This window comes from Anomaloglossus baeobatrachus, chromosome 4 (assembly GCF_048569485.1).
Source record: "Anomaloglossus baeobatrachus isolate aAnoBae1 chromosome 4, aAnoBae1.hap1, whole genome shotgun sequence".
NCBI lineage: Eukaryota > Metazoa > Chordata > Amphibia > Anura > Aromobatidae > Anomaloglossus > Anomaloglossus baeobatrachus.
The window spans coordinates 607,786,787-607,813,031 of record NC_134356.1 but is presented as its reverse complement, the minus strand read 5'-3'; the positions used below and the strand labels follow the sequence as shown (position 1 = coordinate 607,813,031).

General features: G+C 46.6%; 1 protein-coding gene across 2 annotated transcripts in view; it reads right to left on the bottom strand.

The window, feature by feature from the left end:
* The window catches only part of KCNIP3 (potassium voltage-gated channel interacting protein 3), a 248,401-nt gene extending 222,445 nt beyond the window's left edge, over positions 1-25,956 (bottom strand). For both annotated transcript variants that reach the window (XM_075346186.1, XM_075346187.1), the window contains exon 1: positions 25,875-25,956. In XM_075346186.1, coding sequence (XP_075202301.1) covers positions 25,875-25,880 — 6 coding nt within the window. In that variant the 5' untranslated portion in view covers positions 25,881-25,956. The remainder of the gene's footprint in view (positions 1-25,874) is intronic.
* Between the last annotated feature and the right edge of the window lie 289 nt (positions 25,957-26,245).

Sequence of the window (26,245 nt, the reverse complement as noted above, 5' to 3'; positions counted from 1 at the left end):
TGACTGACAGTCTGCTCTCTTGATCTTCAATGCAGGGGGAATTACATGTCTCACACTGGTTACTCCCCTTTCATTTAAAATAATATCTGGAGGCCGATTCTTATGTAGATCTATCTCCGGCCCATAGATCTTAGCAGCTCATTTACATATTAAGGAAAACATGGAATTCTCTGGAACAAGACATCGGATTGCTGATATCAAAATATCATTTTTTTCAGCTTTCTACAACCTGCATTACTTAGAGAGTTGATCCTACTAACAGATTACCTTCAATAGGGTTGACATTGAGTTAAAGGATTGCTATATCCAATAGGTGGCGCTACAGTTCAATATCGCTTGTACTCTGAAGAGGCTTTTTGCAGTGTTATTGATCACATTTATTTTCTACACTGGTAACACTCTTGTCCATAGACTAAAACATGAGTTTCATGCCTGTCCCGCATTTTGTGATAAAATACTGTGCAATAATGCCAAACATCTTTACATAAATAGGAAAGGGTTCTTTACAGTTAGAGCAGTCAGACTGTGGAATGCTGACCACAAGCGGTAGTAATGGCAGACACTATAACAGCTTTTATATCAGGGCTGGATGATTTCCTCAGGACACACAACATTGTTGGTTATAAATGATTTAGTGACAAAATGTATAATTGGTGGAGGAAGGTTGAACTAGATAGACCTAGGGCTTTTTTCAACCTAAGTAACTATGTATAGCTGATCGAAGGGGGTCAAAAATCAGCCCCCATCAATCATCAATCTAATATTAAAGAAAAGCCCGGACGCCTGCCCTGAAAGGGCTCAAGGGAGGGCAACATGACTGAGGAGGGATGCTAGGCCTGAGGGTTAGCAAGGGGTTAAGGTACAGGGTATTTTGTGCGGGAAAAGTGGGAGGTGGAGTTATAGGGCTGTGGGGCCATGTAATTGGTCAGGGGGTTGCTAGTGTAGGGGAGTATATACAGGGCTAGATTAGGAGGTGGGAGGTCATTCACTACCTGGAAGACGTCTTGAATTGTCCCGCCCACCCGCCCTATTTTTGGATTCCTGGCGATCGTCATGGAGAGACGAGGAGGATCGACCTTGTCGCAGCAGTCGGCGGAAAGGAGGGGGGTATTTGAAGTCGGTGGATTGCACAAAGAGCGGGGGGGAACCCAGTGCAGGAGCGGGTTACCCCTGGTGTGCAATGGTATGGTTGGTGGGTCCCTGCTGTGCTCGGTCACAGCAGGGCATGTTAATGTGCTGGGTGTCCTCGAGCCGGTGTGGTGCGGCTGAGGGCACATGGTGGAGCAACACTCGGCTGGGTGTCCTCAAGTCGGTGTGGTGCGGCTGAGGGCACATGGTGGAGCTGGTGTTGCAATCATGGACAAAGGGACTCTTCACTTACCCCCCCCTCCTTTTCTGGTGGTTATGCTTATGGAGTTATTTACTATATTTATGAATAAAATGTTATTGATTATTTTGGTGTTAATAAACGAGGCTGCTGTGGCCTTTACATCCAATGTCACGCAGTCTGTGTCTTATTTTAGTGGAAAAGTGGTGAAAGGTGGATAATTGGTTTGGGTCAGAACGGCAAGTTAGGGCTGTCAGTCAGACGTTCCTAAGTCAGGGCATTTCCTAAGTATAAGCCATCAATTTTTAAAGAATGGATAATCCCTTTAAATGACCTCATTATTATTTATACTATTTTTTCCCAACACAAATATGTATCTGCTTTATATCATTCTCCCTACTTATCGGACTACGTTTTCAACGTGACACATTTCTTTTAATAACTGCTGTAATCATAATTAGGCAATAACTGTGATTAATGGACAGAAATACTTGGGTGTAACTGTAGTATGTGGAAATAGTTGAGTATATTGTGTACTAAGGAGTTTACAATGAATTGTTCTATTGAATGCAGCCTTCAAGTTTCTTAAACAGGAATTTCTATTCCATTTTACGACTGCTATCTGTACTCCTACACCCCTTACACCCCAGTCAGAGGTCTCTCCTACAACCAAATCAGGTCTCCTGCTTTGCACTGAAGATGGGCAACAATCCTGAAACACGTGTCTGCAAATTGAGGGTCTGGTTTGGCTTTTATCCTCTCTCCATTGCCAAGGCTCATTAAAGGGTCAATATTACATTTTATAATTGCTACTTCCAATATGTGGTTCAAGACCTCTTCTGAAAAGGCAATTTGTATATATAAATCTATGTGAATGTTCAGGACTCTTTTTTTTTTTTTGCCACTGCAATTAAAGGTTGTGGAATCAATTGATGACTGCCATGCTGCCTTTTACCTGCAGTGACTAGTTTTTTTATTTGATTTTTTTTATATGAAAATTAGTTATTATGAAAGGACAAACCCTATAATCAGTGAATGAAACTGCCTACACATTTACGGTACATTTCGTATTTTCTTATAAAATTAGCCACAAGTTTCTTTATTACAATGGCAGACACCTCCTTGTACAAATTACTCATCTTTGCTGCTATGGCCAGCCATCCAGCAACATTAGGGAATGGAGTTGGGCAGTTTTGGGGGTGCGTATAACACCCTATCTGTGGTCTAGGAGGAGCGATACCTGTGTACTGGTAAAGCTACTCATGGAATGGCTGTGTTTATTGTCTTTCTTTGTATCGTCCCTGTCCTCTTCTCTTGCAAATTAGCTAAATCAGATGGGAAATCATCTCTTCCATTATCATAAAGTGGCCCAATATAAAGTGTCCTCCATGGATTGCAGCAAGGTCCCATGTCATCAGTTTATCAGATGCAACTCTGGAGTATAACCAGTTAAGGCTGCTTTACACGCTGCAATTAGTCATGCGATCGAATGTGCGATCGAACCCGCCCCCATCGTTTGTGCGGCACGGGGCAATTTCTTACCCGTGTTGCACAAAGTCGTAATCCCCCGTCACACGCACTTAAATTCCAAACGACCTCGCTGTGTGCGGCGAACATCCACTTCCTGAAGGGGGAGGGACGTTCGGCGTCACAGCGATGTCACACAGCGGCCGCCCAATAGAAGCGGAGGGGCGGAGATGAGCGGGACGTAAACATCCCGCCCACCTCCTTCCTTCCGCATTGCCGGCGGGACGCAGGTAAGCTGTGTTCATCGTTGCCGGGGTGTCACACGGAGCGATGTGTGCTGCCTCGGGAACAATGAACAACCGGACGTTCGTTTTTTTTGAAAATGAGCAACGTGTCAACGTTGAACGAGAAGGTGAGAACTTCTGCTCGTTCACCGTCGCACGTAGCTGTCAGACGCTACGATATCACTAATGATGCCGGATGTGCGTCACTTACGACGTGACCCCGCCAACATCTCGTTAGATATATCATAGCATGTAAAGCCCGCTTTAGTTGTCTAGACGAGAACCACAATTTAGTAATGTGGTACTTAACAGTGGGAATAAAATGAGACCAAAAACTGGCTACTTTTGATCTGGTGATGTCATGCAGTCTTCTACTCTAATCTCATCAGGTGTCTTGGCGTCTTCAGGGTCTGTTCACACTGCAGAGTCTGACACGACACCTGGTGCTGTTGAGTTTCTCTGTCAGAGACGGGCGTTGGTCGGTTTTGTGCTCACTTGTGATCGGTTTAGCCGGAATTAAATTCTTGCTGGCTTGTGAATTGCTGCTGGGGTCACAGGTTGCTGAAGACCTATCACAGCTGCCTCCTCCGCCCTTTAAAAGATGGTGAAAATTGGTCCCTCATGCCGATTATAGCTCTAGCTTTGCTCCAGTGATACCAGTCTTTGTGCATGGTGATCCAGTTCTTGATGAACTGCTGTATGCCAATTGGTATGTGGTGGAAATATATTTTTTGTTTGTTTATTTCTTCCCTCTACTTTATTTCTTCCTGAGCATGTATTGTCTTTATCCCTGTGTGTGCTTGCAGTGAGTTTATATCTTCGTTTTCCTCGTCTGTCTGTATTTGTGGGATTCATTACTCCTGTCCCAGCCCTCCCTGGAGTGGGAGACAGGGGGGTAAGTCCAGGGCTGCTTAGGAGTTAGGGCCACGCTAGTGGTCCAGACCTTGCCACAATCTAGCATATCTCTGGAATAAGGGACAGTTTAGGGTCCTTAGTCTGAGGGCCAGTCTAGACGCCCCTACTTCTAGTTACCATATCATACCTGTGCTAGGTGACAGCTCCTCTTTAACTGGGTTCTTCCTCCCTTTATTAGGTGTAAGCATCCTGCAACACTTTAGTTGTAAAACTACAACTCCTAGCATGTCCCCTGTTTCAACACACCTGGAGCACCATAGGTTGCTGACCACTGCCTTATACCACAGTTGGATAGGATTGCTAGAAAGGTGACGAATTTGGGACGGGAGGAATCCCAACCAGTCATCATGTTATAATACTATTCATAATATTTTGGGACGTTATGAATATTCCTTTAAAGCAGTTTTCCTCTTATAAAATGATGATATATTGCTAAAATATGTTATAACTTTATGATTGATGTAAGCTCCGTGCTCTGGCAAAGTGTCCAGAAGTGCCATTGTCCAGTGGAAGACTCATCCTGGATGCATCACCAAATCTGCTCTCTGGATCCATTGGCTCTCTGGCTGTCAGACTGGTTTAGCAAAATGCTGTCACTTTTTGAGAAGAGAAATCTTAACGAGCTTAAGCTTATTTTCTTGTATAACTAGATGATTACAAAGGAACATATTTCTCCAGTGATTGGCTATTAATTATGGAGTTGCTCACAATAACGATTCATCTCAATAATTCCAGTATAACCCAGCTACAAAGTGACTTGGCAATAAACGTAAAGAAGTTTTTCCACTACCTTCACTCATCACCTATTCAAAGGATGGATGATAATTATATGATTGCTGAGGTTCTTAATGCTGAGACTTTGCCATTCATGCAAATTGGGGTCTCAAAGTCTCCTCTGTGAATAGAGTAGAAGTGCAACTATATGATAACTCCAGTTTCAGACTGCCAAAGGGCAGACTCTTGTGATGACATATTGCTAGTAAATACGTACAAGATATGATCAATGGGGATCGACCAAAGTTTTAATGCACAGTGTCACGGATGTGTCATGGCCTGTCATGGAGGTGTTATGGCCGGCTGACAATCCAGTGGCAGTGAGTGTTAGAAAATCCCAGAGATTAGCAGCATGCATTATCTGATAGTTCCCGTTTTCTGCAGCAGCAGACTCTATGACCGGGGAAACTGTCAGTTTTTCCTCTCAGTTGCCAGCCTCTTGCTTCCTTTATAAACCTCACCCTGGGGTGGTTTGGGTGTGGTTTATAGTTATTCCTGGCTGTGGTCTGCAGCAGTCTTCTCCTCTTGTTGTTCAGAACACTTCTGTGCTTGCTGCTCCAAAGATAAGTGTTTGACTTTTGCTATCTACCTGGGCTCAGATGATAGCATTTGTGTTTCCCCTGTATTGTTTCATTTTGTCTCCCTTAGAATTAGTGGTGTTCACAAGTGCTCATACCCGCCATCCTTACTTAGTGCCCAGATCAGGTTTTGCCTAAGGTGAGGTATTCCTGCACGGCGACAGGTACAGAACCTGTATAGGGTTGGTGAGCTGCAGATTGTTGTCAACGGTCACCAATTCACCCTTTCCCTAGCGATAGGGCATTTCTTTCCCCTTCCCTCTGTATTGTACTATACAGCTGTTATAGCTCCTATCCCCGGCCGTGGCATATGGTGATGCAAAAGTGTTCCAATTCGTGCAACTGTGCAGAAGACTGCAGCATGACCCATTAACTTAATAGGCTTGGCTGCAGAATCTCAGGGATGTTACTGTGCAGGAAACAACAGCTAAACCAATGCCACGTCCCTTCATTTTCAGAATCATTGGGTTTGTCAGAGCTCCTAGACTTACTGACAGATCCCCAGAAGAGCTATATACTACCATATGTGAAAGATCTGATATTTTATGAAAGGTAGTGCTTGACCACCACCAGTACCCATTGAGGTACCTTTTCTGTGGGTTAGGCGTAGAATAGGGGTAACTACTGGGGCAGGACTTTAGTATGGCAGCCAATGGAGAGTCATGCTGCTGCTTGTAGATGGGTCAATAAATGCTCATTCCCGACTACCAGGTAGACTGTGAAGGGCCTAATATTTTGTGAAGGGTAGTGGTTGACCACCACTAGTACCGATTGAGCTGCCTTTCCTGTGGGTTAGGCATAGAATAGAGGTAACTAAAGTGTATTTGGGGCCGGACTTTACTCTGGCACCTAATGGAGAGTCATACTGCTGATGGGTCAATAAATGTTCACTCCCGATTACCAGGTACACTATGTAGGCTACTATGTGAAGGCTCTAATATTTTGTGAAGGGTATTGGTTGACCACCACTAGTACCGATTGAACTGAGCTGCCTTTCCTGTGGGTTAGGCATAGAATAGAGGTAACTACAGTGTATTTGGGGCAGGACTTTACTCTGGCACCTGATGGAAAGTCATACTGCTGCTTGTAGATGGATCAATAAATGCTAATTCCTGACTACCAGGTAGACTATGTAGGCTACTATGTGAAGGGTCTAATATTTTGTGAAGGGTAGTGTTTGACCACTACTAGTACCGATTGAGCTGCCTTTCCTGTGGTTTAGGCGTAGAATAGCGGTAACTACAGTGTATTTGGGGCAGGACTTTACTCTGGCACCTGATGGAGAGTCATACTGCTGCTTGTAGATGGGTCAATAAATGCTCATTCCCGACTACCAGGTAGACTATGTAGGCTACTAGTCATGAGACGAACAAGCAGGATTAAAAATTATTGTCCTGTTTGCACCCCATGATCTCAACCAATCTGATAAGGAAGATGACAGCATATTTATTTCTAAGGTACATTCAGAGAACAAGAACATTCTACTAAAACTTCACTCTTTTGCACTGCCTTACATAGCAATACAAGACAAAGCCCCATCGTCATGAGTGGCAGCGTCCCTGGGAAATTAAAATACCAAACTTCATTTCCTATCCATATACAACCACTTTATAAAGAGGGTTTGATCTTACTAAAATGGGACATGAACTTGCTGATATGTAGCGTCCCACTCGACAATAGACACAAAGGGAAGAAATGCAGCGAGAGTGCGCGAGAGATTGAGAGAATTGGGTCTATTCATCACAGGTTCTAATTTATCTCTTACAGGATAAATACGACTTATTATTATCTTATTCTTTGCAGCTTGTACAACAAAGCCTTTAAAATAGCTTCCCTCTTCATACAAGATAAAAAATAACCTTTGATGAACAATGGGAAAGGGAAGAAAGTGAGAGAATAAGCCATGGAGGGAGATAAACACTGGCAGATGAGGTCGACTTGGGGATTTAAAGAAGGGTAAATGAGATCGAGGGGGTGGCGGAGGCTCGGAGAGCACAGAGACGATTCCCATGCACTTTTAGCCATAGTATTATGATGAGAGGTAGACTGTAGTTTTCCATTTATGAGGTCACTTTGGGACCAAATTGCAAATTAACAACCTGCCAGCAAACATGATAAATATTCGAATATTCGATATTTTATGTTCTGAGCACTTTTAATGTAGACTTTATGCACAGTGATGAGATTCTCTGCAGCTCACACATACAAAATATCCCACCATGGCCAATTTCAGACGAGCGCCTGTATAATGGATGCAAGTCGTAGACCAAACGAGTGTCGGAAAAACCTGAACTGACAGCCTCGTAGATCCTAGATCCATGATCGGGTTGAGATTTGCATCCATAATGCAGACAGCCAAATGGTACTGTAATATGCTGAAGGGCAGTGACCACAGAGTAGCTAGACGAGCTGTTGTATTTTCTGGAGATGAACAATAAAGTCACGGGACAGGGTGTGTATTTGGTGTTGGATTTTGTCTAGTTTTCTGAGATGTAGTTTGCCCTGAAGTCCCTGGACCACTTCTCAGAAGAGACTACAGCTACACTACAAGCATATGCCCAACAGCCACCTCTAAGGTGGTGGGAATACACTATCCCTCATAATATGATGACAAACACCTCTCCTTCTAAGCCGTAGTGAACGCACAGTATCCAGGGTATGTCACCCAGTTGTCATGGTTTTAAAGGGAATCTGTCAGTGAGTTTATACTATGTAATCTAAGAGCAGCATGAGGTAGGGGCTGAGAGCCTGATTCCAGCAATGTTTCACTTACTGGATTGTGTTCTTTGCTTTAATAAAATCAGTATTTTATCAGCAGAAGATTATCAATACAGGACAAGCTGCCTGCATTCCTCCTAGTCCAACCATGCTGTCACTACTGGTTAGCAGCTTTCTGCCTATGCACAGTGTACATATAAAGCTAATTAGTGGTGAGATATACACAGCTCAGCATTATAATCAGCAGTGTATCATAACTGCCGCACCCAATAAATTAAATGATACCATAAAATCAGGGTGTCTGCTCCTACATCATGCTTCTGTCAGATTAGAAAACAAGAATCTGCTGACTCATTCCCTTTAACCCCTGTACGACCTGGGACGTACCTATACGTCCTAGGTTGTATCTATCCCTGTAATGAAAGCAATCCCTTTTCAAACATTGTTACAGAAAACAGATGTGACGCCCTGGGCAAGCCAGGGGTCACAGGTCATTGCACCACCACACCCTACATCCCAGTCAGGAACAACAAAGCTAACCAGAAATCCTTGTTGCCTTCCTCCAGAGGCTGATGTTCACACCAGGGGGTGGGCCAGGCGGTTGGCTCCGCCCACCGAGGAGTTCACAGCTCTGGAGGCGGGAAGAACCAGGCAGATTAGCTCAGGGAGAGCTTGAGTAAACAGCTAAGATAGAGTTTGGAGGAGGAAGTGGAAGGAGTGGAAGTTTAGCCCAGGCAGGGCTTGAGTGAAGGAAGTAAGAGTGGTGACAGGAAAGAAAGGGAGTGAAAAGCCTGAAGTGGTCCAGCTGTGTGCAGGCCAGAGTCAGCAAGGTCAGCAGCGACGGTGACTGTCCAGAGGGGTGACTGTTCGGGAGTTCCTGGAAGGACCGCGGACGGGTAGTGACCCGGCGGTCTGGAGCAGCGTGCAAAGGACAGTCAGCACCAGGGCAGGGGCCTCTCGGACCCCGGCAAGGCTAGGAGTCGCCATAATTTGCCGAATCCGTCAGTGAAGGGGACGTCGATCCCCCAACAACCAAGTCCCGATTGAAGACAACAGTCCAACCATTAAGGAGGAACACCGCCACCGCCAAGGCACCAGTTCCTCAGGGCCAGCGTCTGCGGGCAAAGTAGAGCTCCTCCGGTCCAGCTTGAAGCCGGGGAGCGGGTTACCGGTGGGGACCCATCGCTACCAACACAGAAACACTAGGTGCAGGTCAAAGGGACATCACCGTTACCTACTGGGAGAGCAAGTGCAGCCGTCCGTGGGAACCGTCTTTCCAGCCGTGTGGTTTACCATAAAACTGTGTCAACATCTCAGGCTGAGTGAGTACCACAGTGCCGCAAGGCACAGCGCTGCCCCCGCGTCCCTGCGCCCACCAGGCCCTGCACCTCCCATCTCATCACCGGGCCCCGGGATCACCAACCCCTACCCACGGAGGGGCAACACAACACCTGGCTGCTCCGCATCACCATCCCCGGGATCCCCATATTGAGCAGCGGTGGTGAAATCACCACAACCGTGGGTGGCGTCACGGACAATAAACTATCCCCACACCCAACACCCCCCTTTCACTCACGGGCGAGGAGTGCCGCTCGAGAACCCCCGGGATCCGGCCTACAGCTCGAGCCACCACTGAGCAGCAACCGCCGGGCCCGAGCAGAAGGGGTGAGCGTAGTGTGCTGACACCCTCCTCCCCGCCCGCGACAACTTGGCGTCACGAACAGGATCTTACCGCTCTGCCGTCAGGTAGAGGTGCGCCTTGTTACCGCTGGAGGTGTCCGGCAGGAAAATTTCAGAAGCCGCCATCTTTGGCGCGAAAAGTTCCCGCTCGAGCGTCTTCTCGAGTAGCAGAGGCGCGAAGGCCAAAACTCCGCCCCAAGAGGGGAGTGGCCGGAAAGAGCTAAGGGGGACGGAAACAAGATGTCTGCGCCCGACGGAGCCGCTGGAGGAGCGGTGGTCGCAGCCGCAGCGGCACCCGCGGATGGGAATGGGCCTGCCCAGGTCCCGGCCGTACCGGCGGGAGGTGCCGCGGCCCCCACGCTCGCTCAGGTTATGCCGTTCTCCTTGCCCTATGCGCCCGGAGCTGCCTGGCTACCGCAGTATGACGGGAAACCGGATGCCTTACAGGCCTTCCGGAAAAAGCTCAACCCGTTGCTAGAACTGTACCCCCTGACTGATAAGCAACGTGCAGCGATAGTGCTAGGCCAGTTAACCAGTGCGGCTGAGCAGGAAGCGGAGACCTGGGCCGAGGGGGACCGGCTCTCTGTAGCCACCATCTTTGAGAAGCTACAGACTGCCTTCGAGACCCGGACTGAAGCTGAGCTGAGGATGCAGTTTTATCAGTGCCGGCAACGGGCTGGGGATAGCATTCGGGACTATGCTTTACGTCTGCAAACCGCCCTCCGCACGCTAAAGCGGGTGAATACTATTAATGAGGCGGATAGCAACAAGATGTTAGTAGAGCAATTTGCACAGGGAATGAGGTCCCCTGAGGATCGTAAACAACTCCGGCTGTGGGCCCTGGAACACCCTGATGTGGACTTTGCTGTGTTAAAGGAGCGGGCCATTAAAGCACTACAGCCCCCAGCTGCAGAATTCGGGAACCTGCCCCGTGGCCCGTCGAGACGGCCCCCGTTGTGGCGGCCCCTGCCTTATCAACCTCTCCAATACCTACAGCCCCAAGCAGCACAGTGGAAGAACTGGCAGCCCAGGTCCGTCGCATGGACGGAGACCTCGCCAAGATCCTTGCTGCACTACAACCTCTGACCAGATCTCAGCCTCCAGCACAGATACAGCTTGCTGACAGCCCCGAGGATGTTCCCTGGATGCAGCGGAGAAGTGCTAATAACCCGAGGAGCAGACCCCCAACCTGCTACAAGTGCCGTAAGCCGGGTCATTACTTCCGACAGTGCCCGTTAAACGAGCAACCCCTGGGGCCCCGGGCCAATCCTCAGGAGTAGAACATCGTGGCCCCCCGGACTGGCGGGACCGATATATCGGGGCCCGCCCCATCATCCCCGTGGCTGTGGATGGCATACCAGTGATGGCTCTCTTGGACACTGGATCACAGGTAACCACCATACCGTACACGTTGTACCAGCGGTATTGGGCAATAGACGAGCTGGCACCCCCAGATAATAGTATAACGCTAATTGCTGCTAATGGACTTCCATTGACCCAGGTGGGGTATAAACAAGTGGCTATGACAGTGGGGCAAGCTGAACTGCAACACCAGGGTATGATTGTGATCATGAATGAACCCAGTGATCATAATCCGAAGATAGTGCTGGGAACCAATGTGATGGAGCACTGCATGTCTGATGTGTTGACCCTATTGCAACAGCTAGCCACCACAGCATCAGGGAGCCGGCAGAGAGCTGTGCAGCGTGAGATCCGAGCTCTGATGTACCGCCAGCATGTAAGCTCAACAGGAGGGGAGATTGGTGGAGTGAGAGTGATGGATGTTGCTCCATTGACTGTGCCCCCTAGGAGCGAAATGATGATTTGGTGTAGGGCAGCAGTAGGGCCTCAGGGGCGTGACTACCCTGCTATGATGGAGCCCATGCCCTCCGAGCACTGGCCCACTGTAATGGCCACCAGAGGGGTGGTGGATGTAAAGAAGGGGAGAGTGCCTGTGAGGGTGTTGAACTGTGGGGAGGAAGAAGTCAGGCTTGCCCGGTATGCCACTATTGCCAAGCTGCTCACCCTGGATCCCCACACCATCCACGAAGCCAGTCCCTCAGTCTCCCCACCTAACACCAGCACTTCCCCGCCTCAAGGGGTGGTAAAGGAGTGGCATCAACAGCTACACGTGGGTACTGACGATACTCCTACACATCACAAAGCAGGGGTGTACAGGGTGGTGCAGGAGTATGAACAGGTTTTCAGTAAACATCCACTAGACTTTGGGCGGATCAAAGGGGTCCAACACCACATCCCCACCGGCGAACACCCCCCTATCAAAGAGAGGTACAGGCCTATTCCCCCTGCGCATTACCAGTGTGCCAAAGACATGTTGAGGAATATGAAGGAGGCAGAGGTTATTCGGGACAGCTGTAGTTCCTGGGCCGCTCCGTTGGTACTGGTTAAAAAGAAGGATGGTACCATGCGGATGTGTGTGGACTACCGGAAGATTAATCAGATAACCCATAAGGATGCCTACCCACTGCCTCGTATTGAAGAGTCTTTGGCCGCACTGAGAACTGCAAATTACTTTTCTACCCTTGACCTCACCAGCGGATATTGGCAAGTGGCAGTGGCACCGGAGGACCGGGAGAAAACCGCCTTCACCACTCCGATGGGGCTCTGTGAATTCAATAGTATGCCGTTCGGGCTGTGCAACGCTCCGGGAACCTTCCAAGGGCTGATGGAGTGCTGTCTGGGACACCTAAATTTCGAGACCGTCCTATTGTATTTGGATGACGTGATTGTTTACTCCCAGACGTATGAAGCCCATCTGGAGCACCTGGCCGAGGTGTTCGCGTCCCTTGCCAAATACGGGATGAAATTGAAGCCTTCTAAGTGTCACCTGCTGAAACCCAGGGTGCAATACCTGGGGCACGTGGTAAGTGCAGAAGGTGTCGCCCCCGACCCTGAGAAGATCACTGTCATCCAGGGCTGGCCGAGACCAGCCACAGTGAGGGAAGTAAGGCAGTTTCTGGGTCTGGTGGGGTACTACCGGCGCTTTATCAAAGGTTACACGAAGATGGCTGCTCCCATGCAAGATCTCCTCGTGGGACAGACCAAAGGTGGTAGACCCCTAGGGGCCCCACTGGTGTGGGAGGAAAAGCATGAAGAATCCTTCTGCCAGCTGAAGGCGGCCTTGACTGGGGAAGAAGTCTTTGCATACCCTGACTATGGCTGCCCATTCATCCTTTATACGGACGCCAGCAATGTGGGACTGGGAGCAGTCCTGTCCCAGGTCCAGGATGGGAAGGAGAAAGTGATAGCTTATGCTAGCCGGAAGCTTAGGCCAACTGAGAGGAACCCTGAGAACTACAGCTCCTTCAAGCTCGAGCTCCTGGCATTGGTATGGGCTATCACCGAGCGGTTCCGCCACTACTTGGCTGCCGCAAAATTCACCGCTTTCACGGACAACAATCCGTTGACCCACCTGGACACAGCTAAGCTGGGCGCATTGGAGCAGCGATGGGTGGCCCGGCTAGCCAACTACGACTTCACCATCAAGTACCGAGCTGGTCGTGTCAACATTAACGCTGATGCACTCTCCCGAATGCCCCATTTGTCAGAAGAAGGGGGCGAGGATGATGACCTCGAGGAGATTGAGCTGCCTGCATTTCACCAGCCACCAACTGAGAGGGTATAAATATACCAACAACGGGTGGATCTAGACCCACGGCCCAGTCAGGAATGGCAGGAAGCCCAAAACCAGGCGCCGGCTGTCCGCCTCGTCAAGACCTTGGTGGAACAAGGTGCGGTTGGAATAGACCCTGCCGCTCCAGCTGAAGCCCAGCGCTTGTGGAAAGAACGGAAACGGCTCTATCTACATCAAGGGAAGCTGTACCGTGAGCTGATCAACCCGAAGACCCATGAGAAAATCTGCCAGTTGGTTATTCCCCAAGCTGATGTGGCTACGGTTCTGCGGGCATACCATGATGGTGCCGGACACTTCGGGTGGAAGAAGCTGGAGATGCTGTTGAGGGAGCGGTTCTACTGGAGTGGGATGCGGGAGTCAGTAGAAGCCTGGTGCCGAGAGTGTGGTCCTTGCACGCTGAGAAGGAAGGACGAGACCAGCCAGAGGGCGCCCCTACACCCAATCATCACACATCAACCGTTGGAGCTGGTCGCTCTAGACCATGTCAAGCTCACCCCCAGCAGGAGTGGGTATGCTTATGCGTTGACCATCGTAGACCACTATTCAAAATTCATGGTGGTTGTCCCCGTCAAGGACCTAACTGGCCGAACCGCTGCTCGAGCGTTCCAAGCTTATTTCTGCCGTCCGCATGGATATCCAGAAAAAGTGCTTACTGACCAAGGCCCGGCTTTTGAAGCGGAGGTGTTCCATGAGTTCTGCCAGTTGTACGGCTGTAAGAAGATCCGGACCACCCCTTACCATGCCCAGACCAACGGCATGTGTGAGAAGATGAACCACTTGGTCCTGGGACTCCTCAAGACGTTACCGCTGGAAGAGCGGAACCTGTGGCCGGAGAAGCTACCTGACTTGGTCGATATGTACAACAATATCCCGTTCAGCTCGACAAAGTGCACCCCAGCATACCTGATGAGGGCTCGTCCCGGCCGTCTGCCGGTGGACCTAGAAATCGGGTTGGAGTCCCCAGAAGCACTCCCTTCGACAGCTGAATGGGAAACTCGGTGGAGAGCACAATACCGGCAGATTCAGGAGTATGTGGAGAAGAATCTAAGTCAAAGCCGAGAACAGCAGGAGCAGCGATTCAACCAGAAAGCGTCTGCGGGCCCTTTCCAGCCAGGAGATGTGGTGTTAAAGCGGAAGAGGAAGACCCACAAGCTGGATGATCAATGGGAACCAATCCCATACGTCATACAACCCACAGGGTGGGAAGATGGGAAGGCCTACCAGATCAGTCGTGACCAAGGGGGCACTTTGGCCACAGTTTCCCGAGACCATCTGAAAAGGTGCCCACCAGCATTGAGGACAACGGCTGACGTACCAGTTCCTCCACCAGCGGAGAAGGCAAAAGAGGTGATCCACACTGTGATGGGTGACTTCCCAGCAGACTGGCCTACACAGAACGGCGCGGTGATTCTTCCAGTGATACTGTTCCCACAACCTGTGGATGAAGAAGGGGTGGAAGCGGTCGACCGTGAGCCAGAACCATTGCCAGTGCCCAGGGATGAACCTGTACCCAGCTCCCCTATGCCTCCGCCTGTCCCACACGATAGAAGGGAGGAGGAACCGGTTGTTCCCTCTGCCCCACTGCATAGCCCCACTGAGACCGGTCCCCGAAGGTCTACCCGTCCCAACCTAGGTAGACCCCCACTTAGGTACAGGGAGACTGTCCTTTAAGGAGGGGGGGGGGTCAGGAAGTCTGTGTGAGTTGTTGTGTTTTTGTTTAAAAGTTTGAAAAAGTTGAGAATGATAAGAAAATGATGATTACCGAGTACTTCACCTGATTGTCAAAAAGTGATTTGCAACCGGCCGGAGCCGGCATCGTTGTCCCCGTGGGGACCGTTTAAAAAGTTTGCATGGGAACTATCCATGGACAAGCCCGTGAACTTGCAGGGCAACCACAAACGTTAAGTGGCTTGTAAATAAGTTGTTTGCCGTTACCGTTTTCCGCAATGCCGCCTCCGGAGAGGCAGGTTGGAGGGAGGGCCCTCAGCAGAGCAGGCTGGGGCCCAGCCACCAAAGGAACCGGTGGCTACCCTCTGGAGGGGAAGGACAGATCCCACTCGGGTACCGTGTGCTGGACTGTGGGTCAAGGGGTGCTGCCTGGGCTCTAGGGGCAGCATCAGGGCCAGGTTGCTTGGGTGGGAGAGAGCGGAAACCGTAACCGTAAACCGTTTGAAACGTTAAAGTAAAAGTGCCTCCCGTTATGGGAAGATTTATTAAAAATGTATATATGTTACCGTTTACAATGTTATATTTTTCAGAAAAATAAAACCGGTGTTGGACGGGCAGCCCGCGGACGGTCTGCATTTTGCTAAGGGGGAATGTGACGCCCTGGGCAAGCCAGGGGTCACAGGTCATTGCACCACCACACCCTACATCCCAGTCAGGAACAACAAAGCTAACCAGAAATCCTTGTTGCCTTCCTCCAGAGGCTGATGGTCACACCAGGGGGTGGGCCAGGCGGTTGGCTCCGCCCACCGAGGAGTTCACAGCTCTGGAGGCGGGAAGAACCAGGCAGATTAGCTCAGGGAGAGCTTGAGTAAACAGCTAAGATAGAGTTTGGAGGAGGAAGTGGAAGGAGTGGAAGTTTAGCCCAGGCAGGGCTTGAGTGAAGGAAGTAAGAGTGGTGACAGGAAAGAAAGGGAGTGAAAAGCCTGAAGTGGTCCAGCTGTGTGCAGGCCAGAGTCAGCAAGGTCAGCAGCGACGGTGACTGTCCAGAGGGGTGACTGTTCGGGAGTTCCTGGAAGGACCGCGGACGGGTAGTGACCCGGCGGTCTGGAGCAGCGTGCAAAGGACAGTTAGCACCAGGGCAGGGGCCTCTCGGACCCCGGCAAGGCTAGGAGTCACCATAATTTGCCGAATCCGTCAGTGAAGGGGACGTCGATCCCCCAACAACCAAGTCCCGATTGAAGACAACAGTCCAACCATTAAGGAGGAACACCGCCACCGCCAAGGCACCAGTTCCTCAGGGCCAGCGTCTGCGGGCAAAGTAGAGCTCCTCCAGTGCAGCTTGAAGCCGGGGAGCGGGTTACCGGTGGGGACCCATCGCTACCAACACAGAAACACTAGGTGCAGGTCAAAGGGACATCACCGTTACCTACTGGGAGAGCAAGTGCAGCCGTCCGTGGGAACCGTCTTTCCAGCCGTGTGGTTTACCGTAAAACTGTGTCAACGTCTCAGGCTGAGTGAGTACCACAGTGCCGCAAGGCACAGCGCTGCCCCCGTGTCCCTGCTCCCACCAGGCCCTGCACCTCCCATCTCATCACCGGGCCCCGGGATCACCAACCCCTACCCACGGAGGGGCAACACAACACCTGGCTGCTCCGCATCACCATCCCCGGGATCCCCATATTGAGCAGCGGTGGTGAAATCACCACGACCGTGGGTGGCGTCACGGACAATAAACTATCCCCACACCCAACACCCCCCTTTCACTCACGGGCGAGGAGTGCCGCTCGAGAACCCCCGGGATCCGGCCTACAGCTCGAGCCACCACTGAGCAGCAACCGCCGGACCCGAGCAGAAGGGGTGAGCGTAGTGTGCTGACACCCTACTCCCCGCCCGCGACACAGACAACCCCTTTAATTCTGAGATGTCCCTTGAAAACATTTCCATGATTCTTCAAAAGTTGAAGTAGAATAGGGAATGTTATAAAATACTGTAATGAAGTAAGCATTAATCTTGTCCTGTCCATCAGTGACCGCTAAGCCCAGTGATTGGCTGGACGAGCTGTCTTCACTTCAAGTGTGTGTGTGGGAATCACTGGAGTGACTGCACTGGTGCAACCGGAGATATAAAGGGTAACTAATGCTATTTTATTTAGTTTAGAACAGGGGTGGGCAATTCATTTTCCCATGGGGCCACATGAGAGACTGTTACTGTTGTGGAGGTGTTTTCACTTACTCCTTTTCTCCGTCCTATCACAACCTGAGTGGGGATAGTTCTGCCCTCCTGATACCACCTTTCTGTGCTGGCTATATTCCTTTATGGGTTCTGCTAAGGAGTTCCAACCCGCTGCTATACATTTTCCCTGTGTGACAGAGACTTGTGTGGCGTTTGCCTTGTGCTTGTTTGAGGTCTGTAGGAGTCTACCCTAGCTTACAATTTTATCACCTTTTCCACTTGTGTACGTATTTTATGTTTCCTCACCTTGGGTTCCTGTTGATATCTGCATGCTTCTCTTAACTTGGTTCATAGTGCATAGCAACCTCCAAACTTGTTCCTTAGGAGATACAAGGAACACTCAATGACCTTTTAAGTAGACAGGTCAAAGTTGCAGGTTTCGAGTGTTGTGGCTATGGATATTCCAGCCTGTGCAGGAGCCATTATGGGCTATGCAACTAAGAATCCTAGTCTGCACAGGAACCAGTAGGGTGCAAATGTGACTTTATTGAGATAGGTTTCATTTCCCCTTTTACCTCTGCTGGAATACCTATGTGCATAACACCCAGAATGGGAGTGGTTAGTTCATATGGTAAGAGACGGTGCCTTCTGGAAAGTTAGGGAAGACCTAGTGTGCTATAGATATTGACGGATAGCCTGTAAGTCATGAAGGTCGCGTTCAGTGGGTGACTTGTGGTGGCAGAGAAAGGAGAAGGGAGACTGGAGTCGAGATAGCATGATCCTCAAGTACTGACCAGGACACAGAACACTAGAGAACACTGAGGCTAGAAACTGGGTTCCATAAGGAGTGGTCCCAGATAAAACGGTCCGGAGAACGGGACTTTAGCAACCAGGCTCCAAGCCTGAAAGGTAATGGATCAGAACGGACTAAGATGTGAGCAGTGTTGGCTTTCCCTGGATGGAATCTCCTCAAGCATCCAAGAGCGCAAGGCTCGTCTCTGGCTTTACTGATTACCCAATACCCCATCCTCTAAAAGAAGAGATGGGATACAGAATTGTCTGGGAGCACATGGCTCTACTCTGGACATAGTGACAGAACCGCTAACCCTCCCTGTACGAGGAGCCTGGGCTTGGAGCTGCAGGAAGGGAAAGTGATGAATTGGATTGTAGCGTTAGGCTGGGTTGTGCTGGAAGTCACAGGACCAGTAAGATCAGAAACAGCTCAACAGGAAAGTATAAATGTGTTTGATTATGCTTTGTACAACTAAAATGTGCTGGAAGAACATGCAGTCTACTTGACTGTCCAGTCCAAACAAGTCAACACACCCAGCCAGAACCACGTCTTGTATGTAGTGGACCGGGATCGCTCACGACTACGGCTCCACGTCATTCTACAGATTCTCCAGTTTTAGAGGTGGAATTAGTAGTCACATGACTGCGAGTTTGTGATATACATACTCCTGACCAGAATCCAACTAGATGGGCATGACCTTGCACAATACACTTGCACTGAACGGTGCCACTTCCATCCAGTTGGAATGTGGCTGGGAGTATGCATATTGCATATCCTCGGCCACATGACCTCTGTTCTTGGCTCTAATACCGGACATTCCTCACAGTGGACAGTGTGCACGATGTGGAGATTCACAAGTCTGCAGTCACATACAGTGACCCATAGAGTGACTGCAGACTTGTGGATTTAGACCGGACAACACTTTTAAGTAGGTTGACTTGCGGCTTCTGCTAATACATGTTATGATAGATCTTACTGTAAGATGTAATCTTAACTGTTGCAGCTAATCAACAGCATATTATTGCTCTCTATTCCTTGATCAACAGCTCCCAACACCACATGATGCCCCCACAAACCCTCAAGACAGAAAGATGTTCCAACACCGCTCCCCACAGAGTATGATGCCCCTACAGAGCCCCCATATCGGCATCCTGAGATCATGATTGGGTGGTCCTGATGGTTGCCATGGCAATTCATGCCTAAATAACGGCCCTAGAATCTTCCGGCTAAGGAATTATAATAATCATTCAAAGTTTGAAAATGGCTAATTTTTAGACATTTTTTTCAAATTTCTGATTTTTTTTAATAAAATCAACACAAAATATATTGACCTAAATTTCCAATTATTATAAAATATAAGTATCATAAAAAAAATAATCTCAAAATCACTGGGATATGTTGAAACATTGAAGAGTTATTGTCATATAAAGTAACTTATTGTAGGTCACAATATTTGGCCTCGTCACAATGGAGTTAAACTACAACAACCAGTAAAGTAAGTGGCACATCACTGGGATCAGGGTCTCTGCCTTTATTTTACGAAGTGGAAAACCCCTAGATGGGAAAGGAACAAAGGCAGAGGCACTTTATGACTTGATATTATAGTTCTCTCAGAGTACATAGCAAAAACCTGATTCCCTTTAACATTTCTATCAGTCCTATGATGTCAATAATTCCACGACTTTTAGTTTGTTAGTGTTTCAATGTTAAGAAATGTGTGTGTGTGTGTGTGTGTGTGTGTGTGTGTGTGTGTGTGTGTGTGTGTGTGTGTGTGCATGTATGTATGTATGTATGTATGTATATATATATATATATATATATATATATATATATATATATATATAAAAAAACGTATTTTTATATAGACGCCGGTCTGGTGATTATCCATTGTTTATGTTTGGAAATCCTCTTTAGAAGAGGAATTTTTCCTGCAGTGGTCAGAAATATAGCGTTACATGGCCGCTCAAAAGAATGGTCGTTCATGTACCTTCAGGATGAGTTAAGTTCACCAGAGCAGGACAGCTCTCCGTTCTGGCTTATAGGAGTGGGTTTGTATTAGGGGTGATCGGGACCCCCACTATGATATTCATTATAAGGCATATAGGCAGGGGAGGTCTTCAGGACATCACCCTTTTTATAGAAATATCTAAAAAACTGACCCGCACATCCAACAAATGTGAACAGGTGCTAACTGAAAAAACATAGTAACTATAAAATGCAAACAGCTGCACACTGCAAAAGCCAAAAATGTACAAGGGAAAATATGGCACTGCATTACTGCAAAAGAGAAATATTTAGTTTATGTATTGGCCAATGCATGTAATCCGGGAACCTAACTTAAATGGCACTATCTAGGTTAAAAACATCCGTGTCTGGGCAAAATGCCACTATTTGGACTACAAACCTCCATGTATGGGCTGCTAGGCTCCTCCTACAATGGTTATAGTTACTATGTTTTTTCAGTCATCACCTGTTCACATTTGTTGGATGTGCGGGTCAGTTTTTTGATATTTCTAGTGAGTCTTTTTCTGACTGAGCACTCCGCCCTAAGACCTGGCTGTGTTCATAACCATTGTAGCAGGAGCCTAGCAGCCCATGCATGGAGGTTTGTAGTCCAAATAGTGGCATTTTGCCCAGACACGGATGTTTTTAACCTAGATAGAGGCATTTAAGTTAGGTTCCCGGATTACAGAGATATGTCTTGCCGTTGGTTTCTGGGCTTACATGCATTGGCCAATACATAAAACTAAATATCTCTCTTTTGCAGTAATGCAGTGCCATATTTTCGCTTGTACATTTTTGGCTTTTTCAGTGTGCAACTGTATGCATTTTATAGTCACCCTTTTTATGACATTTTATGACTGAGAGAATCTACGAAATATGATGATCAGAGATAGAAAGTTTTGTTCTCAGGTGACAGATTTGATATACAAGTATTAATATCTAATTCCCACAAATGATTCACTGATTACAACATTTACATTGATGCTACTCAATCATCCAAGAATCCCTCCCCTGCTCATAGCGATCAAGCACCCTGAGTAACAAAGTTGGGGCTCCTGCTTGTCATTTTTAGTAACTGTTCTTATAATTTTACCTTGCATATAAATACAAAATAATACTGCTATACACAGCTGACTTAGCACCTCCGTATAGAGCCTGAATACTATGCAGTATATAAATTATATTCCTTAAAGGGAACTAACCAGCAGGATTTTCCCATATAAAGTAAAGGCAGTTCTATACTGGCACTAGCTTGGTAATTGGAATCAGAGCTTCACTTTTCAGATTGGATCCTTGATTGCAGAAAAAAACGTTTGTGAAGACCCAGAAATTGTTGCGTCCTTTGATTTACATGTGCAGCGGGATGGGTTTTTGTAGGTCGGTTCCTCAGTGTAAATTCCTCCTCCAGTGTCCTCTTGGCTTGCCCCTTTTCTTTATTTAAATTTCGCAATGGGCCACCATTGCCACTATTGGCGGCGTATGCAATTGCTAGATTAATGATGTCTTTATTAAAATAGTGCCAGAGTCAATCCATGGGCGTACTGTGATTGAAGACACTGTGGAGAAGACTATGAAAGGCTTTGGTGTATGCACAGATGAAGAAAAAAAATAAATCTGTGCATGCGCCAGTGCTACTCATAGTTTTCTCCATAGTGTCTTCAATAAAATAGAGCCGGAGAGCATGATACGCGCATGCGCTGATTCAGGCGCCATTTTAATGAAGACATCATTACACTAGCAATGTGCATCCACTGACTGATTTGCTATTTTAATGAAGACATTGTTACACTAGCACTGCACATGCGCTGCCAACAGTGGCAATGGCGGCGAAATGCGAAATTTAAATAAAGAGAAGGGCAAGCCAGATAGGGAATATATACAGAAGATCCGACCCCCAAAGTCCCGCCCTGCTGAACATATCACTCAAGGAATGCACCGATTTCTGGACTTTATCAACATTTTTTCTGCAATCATCCAATCTAAAAGGTAAAGGTAATGCTAGTGCCAGCATGGCACTGCCTTTAGGCTATGCACGCACTTTGCGTTGAGTTTCTTGCAGTTCTAAATGCATCCTCTGGCAGAAATGTGTTTGTCAAATTTGGTTTTGACCACAAAAACGCTATAAATACGTTTGCGTTTTTTCCACGTTTTAGCCGCGTTATTACCGCGATTTACCGTACATGCTTTTTCATTGCTTAAAGTCAGATGCGTTTTGACTACAAATACACTACTAAATAAAGTTTAAATATTTAAACACTATGAAAAAAAGGAAAAAAATTATAACAAATATCATGATTAAAATCATACACAAAATAGATTATTTTATTAAAATTATAACTGCGTTCTAACATTTATATATAAAATAACGTTAAAATATGGATTTTCATTAATTTAATGGAAGGTTGAACTAGATGGACCTAGGTCTTTTTTCAACCTAAGTAACTATGTAACTATGTAATTGCCGACTATGTGTGTGTGTAAAGGGACATATCATGCCCTTAATTTAATGTAAAAAATGGATGCATTTATTTTGTCAAAAAAGCATGTTTTCTGCATCAAAAAAAGCATGTAAAACGCTAGGATTTTGATTTAGGATGCGTTTTGAAAGTTCTCATTGACTCTAATGTTAGTAAAACGCTGCCAAAATGGCAAAAACAATTGACATGTTGCTTCTTTAAATGCTGAGTTTTTGCCAAATATGCCGCAACTGAAACGCTGCGTTTTTAACAGCATTGTGCGCACAAGAAATCACAATTTCCCATAGACTTTGCTTGAAAATCAAAACGCATGAATTTGGCATTTAAACGCTGCAGTTCAAAACGCTGCGGAAACGCAGGTAAAAACGCAAAGTGCGCACACAGCCTTACTTTATATGGGGAAATCTTGCTGGTTGGTTCCTTTTAAAGAGCACATATGATACTGCCATATTGTTCCCATGTAATACCATATAGTCACTCCCAATAACACCACTATACCATTCTAAATAACACTGGTGATTTTAGTTTGCTCTTGGGGTTACTATCCTTGGGGACCCCTAATAAATAGAAACCCTGCAGAAATGCCCCTGCTGCCGTCCCCTAAATCAAGCTTTGTCATCGCTCACAATCTCAGTGTCAGTTTTAATTGAGGCGCGCAACCTAATTCCTACATAATTATATTGTGATCTGTTGTTTTTGAACCCAGGATCCTCGTTCTAATGGGGGGGGCACATCTATAATGGTGCGTAAAAAGTTGCTAGATTATTATTATTTATTTTTTTTTTAAATTAATTATTAATATCTTTATTTGTATTTATTCATTTATGGTCAATCAGAATCTATGTTCCTTTCTAAGCGCCAACATATTCTGCACAGAGATGATTGTCACAATCTGATTGTACAAGAAACATACCCTGGAGTGAATTTCATAGGAAACCAATTAAGCTATCACTGTTTTAGAGTATGTGCAAACAGCGAGACCCCAGGAGCCCCGTGTTATAGGGAAGAAATGCTTAACCACTGAGCATCCGCGCTGCTCTGCTACCTGCCCCATGGACAGATGGGTGTTTAGTGAACAAACCTAATTATTATTATAATTCTTATATTTTTTGTACATTATTTTTATTATTATTTATTATTTTTTATACAAAGCACCAACATAGTCTACAATCTGTGCAGAGATGCCTCACACAGTCTTATTTTACAATATAAGAAGTATAAACCAAAAAACTGCATCTTTAAATATAGCAAGTGTGAACAGGTGCTTACTGCTAAAACTACACAGAGGGATACAGCAGCTGCCTGCAAGCGCCAAGACATATGCAAACATAGAATATATTAAATGTAAGATGAATTAATTCTATATATAATATAAGATTCAAACTGTAGAAGAAATGTCATAGAAAGCCAATTAACCTATCACTGTCTCTAGGGAGGCACGTTGGCTCAGTGTTTAACACTGGGGTCCTGGGTTCAAATCCCACCAAGGACAACATCTACAAGGAGTTTGTATGTTCTCCCCGTGTTTGCGTGGGTTTCCTCCGTGTTATCCGCTTTCCTCCTACACTCCGAAGACATACCGATAGGGAATTTAGATTGTGAGTCCCAATGGGGACAGAGATGATGTATGTAAAGCGCTGCGGAATATGTTGTCGCTATACGAAAATAAAGATAATTATTAGAGTATATGCAAACAGGGAGAACCCAGGATCCCCATTGCTGCAAGGCGGAAACACTTAACCACTGAGTCTCCCTGCTGCTCGGTCCTCCGATTACCCAAGACATCTTTCTACATCTGTCCAATATTCTTCCTCTATGTTCCATAAAGGAACAGGAGCCCTTAATATCAATGATGTTTCACATCCAAGAATAAACTTACAATTAAAGCTGTTTCTATTTCACGATGGATAAACCCTAATACTAACCGGCAAAGAAAGCTCAAACAGCAGGGTCACAACTTGTACAGATCACAGAGAGTAATCAATAAGGTGGTATTTTATAGCAGTGGTTGCACAATATGATGACAAACTAATTGGCAGGCAGGCAGCACCTGTGCCAATATCAGACGTTGTGGTCTTTATACTCCTTTTTGGAGCACAAGTTGCAGAAATCTAAGTCCAGGACTACATGGTGACTAGTAGCCGTACAACATAAGATCACAACCTGGCCGGATTCTGCGTAATCACAATAATAATTTATTCATTTATATAGAGCTATTAATTCCATAGCGCTTTACATACATTGGGAACACTGTCCCCATTGGGGCTCACAATCTAAATTCCCTATCTGTATGCCTTTGGAGTGTAGGAGGAAACCCACGCAAACACGGGGAGAACATACAAACTCCTTGCAGATGGTGTCCTTGGTGGGAATTGAACCCAGGACCTCAGCGCTGCAAGACTGCAGTGCTAACCACTGAGCCACCGTGCTGCAATCACTATCATTATTTGCGACTGTTATTACAATATTTACTAACGTAATGTAACATAGTTATAAGTTGTCATGTAGACGTAGCCTAAGGCACAAGATCTTTTTTTTTTGTGTAGAGCGGCAAAGTACAACATAGGTACTAGAGCGGCAAAGTACAACATATGTACTGGTAATTTGATCTGCATGGAATGCACAGTGTGCAACTCTATATGCTTGTACATAAACTAATCGTAGGAATATCCACTAAAAATATTGGAAATCAGCGCTAGCTCTGTTCTGACTTTGGAAGCTGGAAGAGAAAGTAACCATCAACTAAAAAGTACAACATCCAGAGACAACCTGCATCTCTCTGATCTTCACTGTATGGATTCTATAGAAATGCATTCCCCCGGATCCTGTGTAATCACATTCACTATCATTATTTGCGACTGTCATTACAATATTTACTAACGTAATGTAACATAGTTACATGTTGTAAAGTAGACGTAGCCTAAGGCACAAGATCTTTTTTTTTTGTGTAGAGCGGCAAAGTACAACATAGGTACCTGGTAATTTGATCTGCATGGTATGCACAGTGTGCAACTCTATATGATTGTACATAAACTAATCGTACAAGACTCCACTAAAAACATTGAATGTCAGCGCTGAGCTCTGTTCTGGCTTTGGAAGCTAGAAGAGCAAGTGACCATCAACTAACAAGTACAACTTCCAGAGACAACCTGCATCTCTCTGATCTTCACCACATGGATTCTATAGAAATGCATCCCCCTGGATGAGGAAAGAATTGTTCACTATATGGATCTCTTAGGAGAATGCAAATAGTTAAAATGTGAGAATGAATGGAAAAAAGGAAGCAGAGAGGAAACTAGACACAACCAGTGAGTTAAAAGTAGATAGACATAGACAGGATTCCATAATGGTCCATATCTTACCTGCATGGTAACTGGATATAGAGTAGAGGAAGGATGCGGTGAGCCTGTAATTGTGTGACAATGGGAACACTGTGCGCTGCCTCCTCTCTTCTCAGGCTCTTATCCGAGTCTCCAGGAAAAAAAAAAGCCTCTTTTGTATTAACCGTTTTCTTACCACACTCCTTAAACCTCTCTGGCAAATCTTATTCCTTTTGTAGCCACCCAGCACAATTTCCCACAAAGATTGAACCGAGAGATATATATATATATATATATATATATATATATATATATATATATATATATATATATATATATATTTTATTAGATTTTTCTTATGCTCTCATGCCTATACATCTAATGGATGGTAATAATCATGACCAAACTTATAC